Source organism: Sceloporus occidentalis, unplaced genomic scaffold (genome assembly GCF_023333645.1).
Source record: "Sceloporus occidentalis isolate IW3139 unplaced genomic scaffold, rSceOcc1.0.p SCAF_9, whole genome shotgun sequence".
Taxonomy (NCBI): Eukaryota; Metazoa; Chordata; class Lepidosauria; order Squamata; family Phrynosomatidae; genus Sceloporus; species Sceloporus occidentalis.
The window spans coordinates 38,424,643-38,437,641 of NW_028316989.1; the positions used below are offsets into that span (position 1 = coordinate 38,424,643).

The 12,999-nt window shown below is 41.9% G+C and overlaps 1 protein-coding gene across 2 annotated transcripts in view; it reads left to right on the top strand.

Annotated features, from left to right (window-relative positions):
* Positions 1–12,999, top strand: part of TRIP4 (thyroid hormone receptor interactor 4) — a 50,378-nt gene that overhangs the window by 33,974 nt on the left and 3,405 nt on the right. Inside the window, exons 12-13 of one of the 2 annotated variants that reach the window (XR_016282366.1) lie at positions 1,244–1,346; positions 12,112–12,318. Coding sequence is in view for 1 of the 2 variants with exons in the window: in XM_089538864.1 (XP_089394990.1) it covers positions 1,244–1,346; positions 12,112–12,179 (171 nt within the window). In the remaining variant the exon portion in view is untranslated. Of the gene's footprint in view, positions 1–1,243; positions 1,347–12,111; positions 12,599–12,999 lie in introns of those variants that run through there. The other variant, XM_089538864.1, reaches the window with a different exon arrangement.

Below are 12,999 nucleotides of genomic sequence, written 5' to 3' on the forward strand. Positions count from 1 at the left end.
AAATGGCCCTTGTTGTCCAACTAACACAGCCTGCTGACCAAAGAATGATCAAGCAGGAATCATTCACAGAAATTTAGTTTCCCCTTTATTACTCATACTAACACGTTGTCCACAAACCAAGTACAGACTTAGTTTTTTGTGGGTTTTGGGGGCTATGTGGCCATGTTCTAGAAGAGTTTATTCCTGATGTTTCATCAGCATCTCTAGCTGGCAGTTCTCTGAAGATGCCAGCCACAGTTGCTGGCGAAACGTCAGGAATAAATGTCTTTGGGTCCCACTTGCAAGACAGGTGTGATATAAAATAAATAAATAGCATGCTAATTCCAGCCTAAGACCTTGATCTTTGTCTTATTCCTCATAATAAAGAATGAGTTCCATTTCCTATTTGTTGCCCATGTCCAAATATAACATTTGCTTTTCGATAAAATGGAGTGATGCCAGAAAGGCACATCTGGAAGGTGGTTCCTCCTGCCACAACTTTAAAGAATATTAGTCTTCCATCTTCCCTCTTCACCATGGCTTTGTTTCTCAGGTTTGTGATCAGAAACCTTGTTGGCTGGATGGAGGTGTAAAGCATATGTAACCTAATGTGAATTGGGTTGAAAGTGTTCAGTAATACTAATAGTCATAAGGTCAGTTTAGCCTTAAAAAGTTTAAACATAAATGCTAATTCTTTGTGGATCATTTCTTTGTCTTTCCACTCATTAGCCAGAACACTGGGGGGCAATAGGTGGGCAACACCTATTTCTTATATAGCAATTGGGTAGAAAGAATGCGGCCTGTATGTTTTTTTCCCTTATAGGTTACAAACAAAAAGGCTTTTAGAGAACACTAGTATGCACTTCTGTTTATTTTCATTTGTAATGAAATCTGAAAATGTAGGGAAAGAACGTAGGCTCTTCCTGAATGGTCCATTTTCTCCATGGCTGCAACCCTGTTCAGCAAAACCCTTTTGGAGCTATTTGCAGGCACATGAAACCACATTTATTCCTCTTAAGCACTAGCTGTGTGGGTTTCTCTGTATGCAGTACAACTCCATTTAAAACTGAAACCATCCTCTGAATGTATGTGCTCAAGAGCTCTTTAGAAGGATGAGCTGCTCCCTGCTGTTATATTCTAAATTGTTGTGTGGCTACTCCAAACCTATTTCTATTGATCGGTTTAATTTTTAGATAGGATGGTTTCCATCTCTTTATGGTGCTTATGATGGTATTGCTTTTATTTTATTTTTTTCCTCTTCTAGTATCCACAGCTGAGCCAGGAGTCATCTTCTCCATTTGTGTTCATCTGTACTGATCCCCAGGAGATGATTGTGAAGTTTCCCATCCAAGGCAAACACAAGATCTGTAAGTTGTAGTTCTCTACTCAAGTTTTGAAAGGGTTCCTGGCTAAATCCTAGCTGGTGGCACTTCTTCCTGCATGACTGGTTTCTCTTAGATTCCCCAGCAGCCTCAAGCAGCTTGATGCCATCACCTAATTTTTCCAAAGAGACTGGAATGATTTATCCATTGGATTTATTGTAGAGAATTTAAAGGACAGCTCCTCAGACCCAGCTACCCAGGGTTAATGGAATTCTAGGGAAAGTACCAGCAATCAGCATTAATGGGGCCCCTGGCTTCTGTCTAAGAGCCTTGAGTTGGTCTCTGATGTTGCTCCTGTTGTCAGATTGTGATCTGAGCCCTAATGAGTTCAGCTTGTCTATTGTAGTTTTTCACAATAGTGTGTGTTCAGACTGATGCAAATGTATCTTCAGCATTTGTTTCCTCTTCAGTTTCTCCTTTTCGAAAAGACAATGCTTGCTTCAGGGTTCAGGGCTTCCACCTGTCCTTGCTGGTGATGGGAGAGTAGGAAGCTGCTTGTGTTGTTATCAGGTAAACCTAGGCTCAATATAAATAATATAAACACTCCCTAGTAAATTATTAACAGCATTTACAACACCTCTGATTGAGGAGTTTATGAGGCAGAGGTACTAATTGTGGCTTTCAGGAGATGACTACGCCTCCCATGATTTCTCACCATTGGCTCTGCTGTCCAGGGCTCCTAGGAGCTGCCATATTTAGAGGCCTAAAATTGTCTATCTTTTTTTAGGACAGAAAGGCATAGAGCGGCAGAGCTTTAACTTTTACAGGCTTTCATCCAAATGTTTACAGTTGTTTTGATAGCCAACATTAGAAAAGGAGTGTAGAGAATTTAGGGGAGGAATACAGTGGCCCCTTCACATTTGCTGGGGTTAGGGGTTCAGAACCCCTGTGAAAGTGGGAAAACAGCAAATAAAAACCTGATTTTTTTTACCTGAAAATTGCTGTTGCATGGTCTTCCTTAGTGAGTTACACTGAAGAAATCTCTCAACTTATATATAATGATTTCAGTGCAATAAACCTTGGCCCTTTTTGTTCCACTACTTCCTCTCCTCCACTTGATTCTGCATCTTCAAGAAAATTCCTGGTTTGTAAACAACACTTAATTCACAACTTGCTAGTTCAGAAGTCACAATAAACTATTGTTTAACAAGTCAAAATATGATAATCAAACATGGCACTTGATGAAGGATGAGTTGGGCATGTGCAGGCATCCATAGAAGGCAACCCTACCATCGCTCCAGGCTGATGCTTCCACTCTTACTGTCAAGAAGTGCCTTCTAATGTTCTACTTGAGATCTGCTCTCCTGTAACTTAAAACCATTAGAGTGATCCTCCCCAGTGAGGCAGGAAGGAACAACCCTGTCCCATCCTCTTTGGAATTTAAAGAGTGCAACCATGTCACTCCCTCAGTCTTCTTTTTACCAGGCTGAACATGCCCAGCTCCTTCAATCTTCCCTCATCTGTTTCATTTTCTGCATATAATCTTTTCTTGCCTTTCTCTGAATCTGCTTCAACTTGTCTATATCCTTCTTAAAATGAGACACCCAGAACTGAATGTCCTGCTTTTCCTGAAATGAATTCAAGGTAGTGTATGATGACCAGTACAGAATGTAATGGGATCATTTCAGTGATCCCTTCCTATCCGTAAAGGTTTGGTTCTGGGAGGGGGTCCTTGCAGATGGAAAAAAACATGGATGGTTGTGTCCCATTTTATTGAATGGCAGAGATGTGCACAGTAGTGCAGCCACACTAATGCACTCAGCATGCATGCACTAGCATTGAATAAAATGGGACATGACAATCCATGGGCACTCGAATCCACAGATAGCTAGCCCACCAATATGGCAGGTCCACTATACTTCTCTTGACTTGGAAACTATGGTTCTGTTAATGCAGGCTAAAATAGTATTTGTTTTCTTTGGATGCAGCATTACACCGCTGTGTTGTGTTTAAGTTATGATTAAGAATACAGTGTGCCATTGATTCCAGACTCACCCGCGTAAGGCAAATTCCATGTATGCTCAAGCTCCATGCAGCATGGCATGGTGTGCGTGTCCTATTTCCTTTTCTGTTGTGTATAGTGCACCCTCATATGACGTGGGTGTCCTGTAATAAGATCCTTTCCCCATGTAGTGATGCCAAGCAAGTATCCCCCATATGTATTTGGTACGTATGTATTTGGTATTTGTGGTCTAAATTGAGAATTCTACATATGTCTGTGTTGAATTTAATTTTATTAATTTCTGCCCAATTCTCTAGTTTATTCTCACAAATTTGCTAATAGAAGGGGTATTGCATTTTTATTTCTTTATTTTTACTATTTCACAATGGACCAAAGAAATCTGCTGGACACAAAAGACAGATCTGAAAAAGCTATTGACTTCATATTTCAGTAGGAAAGTTGCTATTTGATCCTCCACATGTCTTGATGAAAACAGTGGTCTTTTGTGTAGGAATGCAAACTAACTAAACTAATCTGCAAGGTGCTGCCTGTATCACCATTTTAAGATTCTAACATATTGCAGTCAGATTTTCTACTGTTCCCTCGGCCAGAAAGTCATCTTCCTCACTCTGCCTCTTTTCAAGGGGAAGCGAGACTCTTATTAAAGTTGCCACATGCAGCATTCCTTGATGTGGGTTGGGGTGGAAAACTACAGCGCAGCAAGCCTCCTCTGAACAAATCTTGCCAAGAAAACCCCATGATAGGACTGCCTTAGGGTCAAAAGGTTGGAAACCACTTGAAGGCACACAACACACACAGAGATACCATTTAATAACTTCTTGTTTGGGAAAAAGAAAAACACCAGTAAACCTAAAACAAGCCCATGAGCCCAAAAAGTAGCTTGAAATTAACATTAATCCCTGGGGGCTTTGTCAGTGTCATTGGCCTTTTTGGGGTATTTGAAAAAATGCAGTAAGAAAAATGGGGTGTTGTGAGGTAGGGATGGCTCTTTGGGGATGCACCTCCCAATCTTTGGAAGTTGCCTATCCTTGTTTGCAGTTTTGGATTATGATTTAGGAAACCCAGATTCTAATCCTCACTGATCCAAAAAACTCACTGGGCAGCCTTGGGCCAGTTATGTCTCTTAGCCTGATCTGTCTGATGGAGTAGTTTTGAGAATCAAGTGGTTAGAAACATGTACACTACCTTGAATTCATTTCAGGAAAAGCAGGACATAAATGTACCTAATGAACAGTAAAGAAATATTAAGACAGGGTAACAGTTAATGTGAATGTTCAAAGCCATCTCTCCATCATATTGTTGCTTTCGTTGCTTTTTGGACAACAATTTATCTCCACATCACAGTTATGGAAGTATAATTTTGGAAAGTGTGACAAAGTAATTCTAGTTTTCCACTGTTCAGTAAACTGCATTTATATCCCTCTAGAGTTTGCCATTTTCTCATTGCTTGTCTTTGGCTTTAATAACTTGCTCACACTCCTGTGTTTGTGGTAGAAACAGAGATTAACGTGTCTTTATGTGGGCTGGTTTCCTGGCATTTGCCATGCCATTGTCTCCCAAACAAATGGGCCTCTTTAGCTGTTAGAACAGATCTGGCAGCTGTGGCTGTACAATGCTGAATAGGGACACACCTGGTAAGTAGTTTAACCACAGTGTATTTTATTGGTGAGGATTAGAGGAAGAGCTTACTGTGAGATTTGCAGAGCTTGGGAAGGTTACATATTTGTACTGTAGCTCGCAGAATTCTCCACCATCAGTGGAGATCTCAAAATCAGCTGAGGTTCAGGCAGCTCCTCAAGAGTTTTGTGTGCTAATGCCAGGACTGCTCACCAAGTCAGTTCGTCTCCTCTTTACTGAGTGAGCAACATATAGATGGACTTGGAGCTGTGTGTGTGTATGTGTGTGTTTTGTTTGTAGTTCTGTGAAGGAGAATGTGTTTCTGCTGCCAGTACAAACTCTTCCCAAGTTTGTCACAGCATGTTCTTTTAAGAGTGACAGTTTCCTGCTTGAAGAGGGATCAGACCTAACAGACTGGAAGAAGATTGCCTATGCCAGAGGCTGCCAGAGTGCCTTGCTCTCACCACTGTCCCTCTTGGCAGAGTTAGGCAACGGGAAGGCTAGTTGCTGGCCACAGCAAGTTTGTTTGCAGGGGTGGAGGGTTGGGTTGATCATTCCAGACCATCAAGAAATAGTTAGTGACAGGGGTGCAGGGACTGAAAATCCTCTAGGCTTTGATCGCAGCAGTCTACTGTTGTGTTCTTGCTGAGGAGAGGGGGAAAGAGTGCAGTAATACTGAGACTATGGCCTGTTACAGACAGCCAAAATAAAGCTGCTTTGAGTCACAGTGGAGGTATGGTGTTTTAATGATGCATGCATCCTAAGAGTCCAGAAGTCGCACCAAAGCCATGCTCCAGCCCTAAGGACTGGAGTGTGGCTTCTGGAATCTTAGGACGCATGCATCATTGAAACACCATACCTCCACTGTGACTCGAAGCAGCTTTATTTTGGCTGTCTGTAACAGGCCAAAAACTACTGTAATTCAGATGTAATTTATAAAAAATCATAGGCCTCTTTTGTGTCTAGTAGGTGGGCAACTGCAGTCAGGATAATTTTTTTTGTTCCCCACAGTCACAGGGCCCCATTACACTACACAGTTATAGCATTATCATTCCACTTTAACTGCCATGGCTGCATCCTATGACATCTTGGCACCTATACTTTGTTGAGGCATTAGAGTTCTTTGGCCAAGAATTCTAAATGCCTTTGCCTAAACTGCGGTTCAAGTGGAATCTAATAATAATAATAATGATGATGATGATGATGTTTATATCTCATCCTTCTCCCAACTCAGAGCAGCTTACAATATTAAAAACAATATAATTAAAACATGCAAAATAGTGCCATCAAGTTGTTTCTGACTTATGTCAACCCTAAGGTGAATCTATCATGGAGTTTTCTTGGCAAGATTTGTTCAGAGAAGGTTTGCCATTGCCTTCCCCTGAGGCTGAGAGCATATGATTTGCCCAAGCTCACCCAGTGGGTTTTATAGCCAAGCAGGAATCAAACCCTGGTCTCCAGAGTCATAGTTCAATGCACAAACCACTATGCCGCACGGGGGGGGGGGGACAGCTCAAAATGTACTCCAGATGTACCCCAAATGTTCTCTTCTATTTTTGGCTGATTAACATTTATATTTATATTTTTGAACAGATGTTTTAGTATGGTTTTTAATCTATTCTGGTTTTTAATAAGTTGCAAGCTGCCTTGAGTCCTATTATTGGGGGAAAGACAGGATATTAATGATTAAAATAATTTAAAAATAAAAATAATCTTCAGACATCACTCCTTTTATTTAGGTTCGGGGAGATTATGGGATACAGACTAAAAGAAACAACATGTTTTAGGGCACTTCTACAGCATTTGTGGTTATGGGAGGTGCATTTTTTTTTTTTTGTCTCAGGGTTTTTTTAAATGGGAAGTTGAGGTGGACTTGGGAGCTCCAGAAAAAGGGTCAAGAGCCTTGCCTCTTATTAACATCCTTTTTGCAATGGTCACATTAGTCCAAAACACATTGCAGAAATAATCCAGTTTGAGATGGCTTTAACTGCTCTGGTTCAATGCTAGGGAATTCAGGGAACTGTATTTTTCTGAGACATTTAGGCTTCTCTGTCAGAGAGCTCTGGTGTCACAATAAACCATAATTCTCAGGATTCCCTAGCACTCAGCAAGGCCAGTTAAAGCGTTCTCAAACTGGACTATTTCTGCAGTGTGTTTTGGACCATTGTTCATTGCAAGATCCCTTGCAGTGCCTAGTTCAGCCACCCACTAACACCTCCATATTCCATATATTGGCCATGATATGCTAGCTTGTATCCAAAGGAAGTAAGCAAGGTCAGAACAAAGTCTCATTAATGGGTTTTTTTGTCTTTCCCCTGTTAAATTAGCTTTACAAAAACTGTGCCTAAACTCTGCTTCCTTCTGCATCCCCATCCCCCACAGCTTCTTCTTTTATCCAGACAGGTTTGGAGGAGGATTCCACTGCATTCCTGGGTCTACTGTTTGTTGCTTGTCAAAAGTACATTTATCCCTTACTGAGATGTAAGGGAGTGTGTCCCATGGGATTAAATCTGAAAGAAGCAACATGTAGGCCCACGGCCAAATGCATTACAAATGTGATTTCATGTATCTGAGTAATGAGAGCAGCATTCAAGATTTGGGTGGCAGGGTGGAGAGGATGGGATAAGGACTAGAACAGGCAGACACTGGGAAGGACTCAGGTTTCCAGCATGTGAGCAGCTGTTGAGAAATGGTCATTAGGGGGGAAAAGGGGAAAAAACAAATTTATGTAGAAAGTCTATCCAACAGCATGGATATTGGAAAGAGAGTGCATTTTTGAATAATTAATTAAATTCATACATAACAAATGGCTTGAATCCTCTTTTGTTCTTCCATTCATATAGGAATGGAAGTTTTACTGCAGTCCTTTGCACCAGATTCCACACTATTTCTTAGGGTCCCCCCAAACCCAGGAACAACTTGGGGGGCTGCAAAAGGATGGGAAAAGTGTAAAGTTATAAAGTCCTGTCCTATTTATTGCATTCTGTAGATGGAAGTTGATCCAAGGTTCTCAGTATATTCACTTTCCTTGCCTAGGCTCTTTATTTCCTTCTCTGTCCATAAAGGCTGCTTTAATTGTTCCAAAATGGAGTCTAGGATTGTTTCTAGACTGCTTTTATGAGTTTTTAGAGAGTATTTTTAATGGTTCTCCCCCCAAAAAAAATCTTTGTATTGTTTTAATAGGTTTTTATTTGTTTGGGAACCCTTGTGGGCTGAGAAGTGATATAGAAATACTTTAAATGGATAGTAAGTCAGTGTTTCAGTGTGGGCTCCCCCCTTCCACAAGCACATGTGTGGTGGAGGCATCTGCCACTTCTCCTCTGTTCCTTTTGTTCTTCTACAAAAGCAGCAGTTGGACAGAACCTCCTATAGTTCTGCTTCAGAGCTAGCAATTCCATATCTCATTCCACTTTTCATTGGCTTTGGCTCTGTTTGTTGCCTAAGGTGCATTGGTGGGAAGGGGCAAGCACTCCACTCCTTGATATGCTTGAGAGACACCCATATCGCAGGCAAGTGTGCAATCTGCCAGAAGTTACTAGACAGGCACTTATGAAAGACCTCATAAGGGTCTCAGCATGAGTTAAATAATTACTAGGGATATGAGCAACTGACTGTATGGTAGACATGGAGGGATGTTTTGTAATATTTCATATATTGGATTCCAAATCCCATTGCCTTCAGAGAGCTGCCTATAGATTGCAGTTTCCAAGTTCCCTCTTTATTTGCTATGCTGGTTAAATCTGGTGGGAATTGTAGGCTCAGGAAGATTGTAGATAGAATTGGGACTATAGCAAGGGGTGGACAATCATGAGAGGTTATGCAGCCACATTGGACCCATAGGGCTTAGAGTGCTGCTTCCCCCTTTGCAACTACACTGATGTTTCTGCAAAAATTATCCCTCCCCCCCCCCACACATATACTAGGCAGAGTTGCCCCTCACACCCTAGGAGGACTAAGATCCATTTGAGGATCAAAAAGACGTTTGAGGTTTAAAATGGAAGGATGATAGGTGGCCCTGGGGTCCTCAAAAACAGATGGGGGGGATGCATGCAGCTCATAGGTTGTACTTTCTCCATCCTAGGAAAGGGGAACCAATGGCCAGATTTGGTATGAACAGAGCTGGAGAATGTTATTCCTTTGGGACTGAGTTCCCAGAACTTTCCAGCCAACGTGACATATTGTAATGGGGAATAAATAGTGTGTGTGTCTTCAAATTGCCTGGTGACTCCATGAATTTCATAGGTTTTCTTAGACAAGGAATACTCAGAGGTGGTTTTGCCATTTCCTTCCTCTGAAATATAGCCTACATTACCTGGTATTCATTGGCTAATAGTACTACTATAAATACTAGTACCAAGTACTAACCAGGACTTACCTTACTTAACTTCCAGGATCAGATGGGATCTGGTGCCCTGAGAGCAGAAAGGAGGCAATGTTCAGATGATAAATGCACATTGAAGGAGAAAGGGCTGACTGGTCTTGACTGTATTGTGCTGTTTCACATAATGCTAAAGACTCGTTGAGTGTCTTCAGATGTGTGGAACTCTGAACATTTTGAGTGATCAGTTTTAGTTGGCTTGGCTTGTACAGTAAGTAGCATGTACATCTCTTGGGGGTGAAGATGCAGCTAATGAATTTCTGCTGCTTATTATGGATGTGAGGATGCCCTGACAGTGCAGAGATCAATGAGTGCAGACTCCTTCTGACAAATGTTCCTGTCTGGAGCAATGGCCAGTGGACCAAGGGCAGCTGCTGCTTTGGGCTGATTAAGGAGGACAGAATGCATCAGAAAAGGGTGGCAGGGCATGTGTCCAGGCTGTAAAAGTAAAAAAGATGTAGCTTGGTACAAAGGACATGGATTTCTTGACATATACATTAGTCTCCCTCTGTTTCTCCATACGCTCCCTCCCGAGTAGAATTAGGAAATCTGCAGCTGATCTAAGCCTGGTGAGGAAGAGAGAGACAGGCAACATTCCTGTTACATCATGGTAACTCTTAAGAACTGAGGTGCCAGTGACAGCTGGCAATAGTGGGGAGACCAATGGCCATCTGTCGGGGATGTTTTGATTTAGATTTCCTGCATGGCAGGGGGTTGGACTGGATGGCCCTTGCGGTCTCTTCCAGCTCTATGATTCTGTGATTCTAATGCTCTTTTAGCTGGAAGCACTGTAGCAACTAATCAGGTAATGAAGTTTGAGGCATATGTCTCTTGGTTCAGTAACAGTCCCAGCTTGATCATACTTTGTAATCTAGGAGCAACACAATACATAGATATCTCAGTTGTGGTGATGGTGAATTTCCACGCTCCCCCTTATTTTCCTCTTGCTATCTCCAATTTGGATGGCAGTGAATGATCTTGATCATTGGTTCTCATCTTTGCATCTCCAGATATTTTGGACTTCCTGCTCCCAGAATCCCTGACTATTGGCCACGCTGTCTGGGAGTATGGACAACTGAAAACTAAGACATCTGGAGAGCTGCAGTTTGTGAACTACTCTTTAGACCCCAATAACAGAGTAAGAATGGAGAGTGGCTCTCATAATTGGCTATACTGTGTAAGGCTGATAGGAGCTGCAGTACATCATTTGGAAAACAACAAGTTGCCCACCACTGTTTTGAACTATGTTAAAACCATCAAGGATTAGTGAACACAGATGTACAATAATCAGAGGTGGGTTTTCATAGCTCATCCCTGCTCCTGACCTCTGACAGCAGTTTGAACTGCTGCTTTCAGACTCTCTGAAAGACTCTTTATCTCCTTGCAATGGATCCACTCTCCAAGCTGGCCCTATATTTATGAGATTGCCCAATCCCTGCAATCCTTGAGGGATGATTATCACACAGTCGCACCATCATCACAGGCCTGTGTGGTCTAGACACTTCTTGATGGGTGTCTGGGGCTGTGACATTATCTCCTACAGGAACCCCACTCAGCACTCCTTTTGCAAGGAAGTAAAAGACCTTTTTGTTTAAACAAGCATTTGGAGATTAACTATGTGCAGTTTTTTTTAATGGGTGTGTATATGTGCTCCATTTTTTATTGTTTATGTCTTTGAAATGATTTCAAACAATTGTAATGATTGCTCATTTTAATGTGATATTTAATTTAAACATTTCTATCAACACAGTTTTTTAAAGTTTGTGGTAAGCTACCTTGGGTTCCCAGTCAGGAGAAAAATAGGATATAAATTTAACAAATAAATGTACTTCTTTGTGGTCTCTGTGAATCACACATATGAGTTATCCTGCACTTGCGCAACGCATCTTCAGAAATTTCTAGAGCTATTATATAAGCATTTTGGCAGTAGCCTTGCCCACTCTCCAACATGCAGGTGAGATGGTTTAAAAGACCAATCCTGCCCTCTTTCCCTTTCTGACCTGATGGTACACTAGCTTGTGTGATGATGAGAGGTTGAGTATCTTGAAAGCTAGGTTGTACATAATCTTGTGCCTTTTGGTTGCCCTCATGAAAATATTACCACAATACAATATGGGTAGGTTGACGAAAGGAGGGTGTGAAGGATGCTTGCTGAAGGAAGACAGCAGAATAGGCCAGTGTTTGACCTAGAACTGCAGGTTTATGGAACCTCCCTTACACTGAATACCCTGGCTACTGATTCTGACCTTCAAACTTGCAGCTGAATGTTTTGTCCTGAGAACAGCCATGCCTTTTTCCAGGATGCTCTGCTGCCCTCTGTCTGCTCTCATCCTTTGTTAAATTGTCTGTCTGGTGTGTGATGAGGGGCCTGCACGTCTTTCCACTCACTTCCTCTGTCTTCTATAATAGCTGACAACTATTTCTCACTTTTACCTGAGTCCTTAGGCTGGCTTGTTTGCTTTCCTCAGTATGATGATTGCTTTTTTCTCTTTGCAGCTCTGACAGCTGTGGTTGTTAGTTTCCACCCCAATTTCTTCCTCACCCTCCCTGTATTTATTTTCCTTCCTTCTCTCCACCCTCTTGCACACTGCTTCACAGTTCCCTGTGTCACTCCACCAGTGAGGAGTTTTTGGAAATGTCTGATTTCTCAAGCAGGAAAATCAAATGTGACAGCAACACAGTAAGGCGAGGAGGAGATCTTGTTGCCTACAGCTGATTTACATTGCAAATAACCTTTAAAAAGAAGCACTCATGAGGCTCCCCTCCTCACTCCTGTTTCCTTTTTTAAACAGGGAAGCTAGATTTAAAGATCCACCAAGGAGCAAAGAAGGGATTAATGAAACAGAAAGCAATGATGTGAGCTGCATGCCACAAACAGCACCCCATCACCACTTCTAGGCAGGAGAAGAATGGCGCTCAACCTGGCCCTTGAGACTTCAGAAACAACAGTGGTGCTGGAGATGCTATGGAGAGAACAAGCATCCATGATGAAGATGCAGGTCCTGCCAAAAGAGGCATTGGATGGGGGGGAGCAGTTTTACCAATATTGCATAAATATTACAAACAAAGAGAGAGAGAAACGGTACTGAGTTGTCTGTGACCAATGTGTGGGATAAGGAGCCCTCATAGAAATTGAAATTGTAGGTTAACATTTCTTCCCAGTTGGCTGGTTTTAGGCCATGCCCAGAGGTGCTTTTGGAATGGTCATGTACCAGAGAATACGGGAGGAGGTTTGTATTACACCACTGTGCATTTAAAGCCAAGCATCACTTGATTCTCTTTCTGCCTGGCCTTGTTTCTTACTAGGGAATGGAACTGGGCAGCATTGGAGTTGTTGGCTCATTGCTGTATCTGGCTTGGGAGAAGATATGCCATAAGTGCCTGAAGCATTGGCCAGGCATCAGTGCCTTGCCACCATGGCCTTGTATACTGGGCTGAGGGCTTAGTTTGCTTCTGGTCTTTTGGTTATTTCCAAGAAAGTGGTTGGGAACAGATATTAGTTGACAGCTCTTTAACTGACATGTGAGCTTAAATCTCTTGTTTTATGTTGTAAACATGCACATATATCACCATGTGTAAGTGGTAACTCAAACCAGGTCTCCCTTCATCTGGGTGCATGGGTTTAAATTCTAAATATCGCAAGGTGAATAAAATGGATTCCCCACCATCATCAAGCTTTC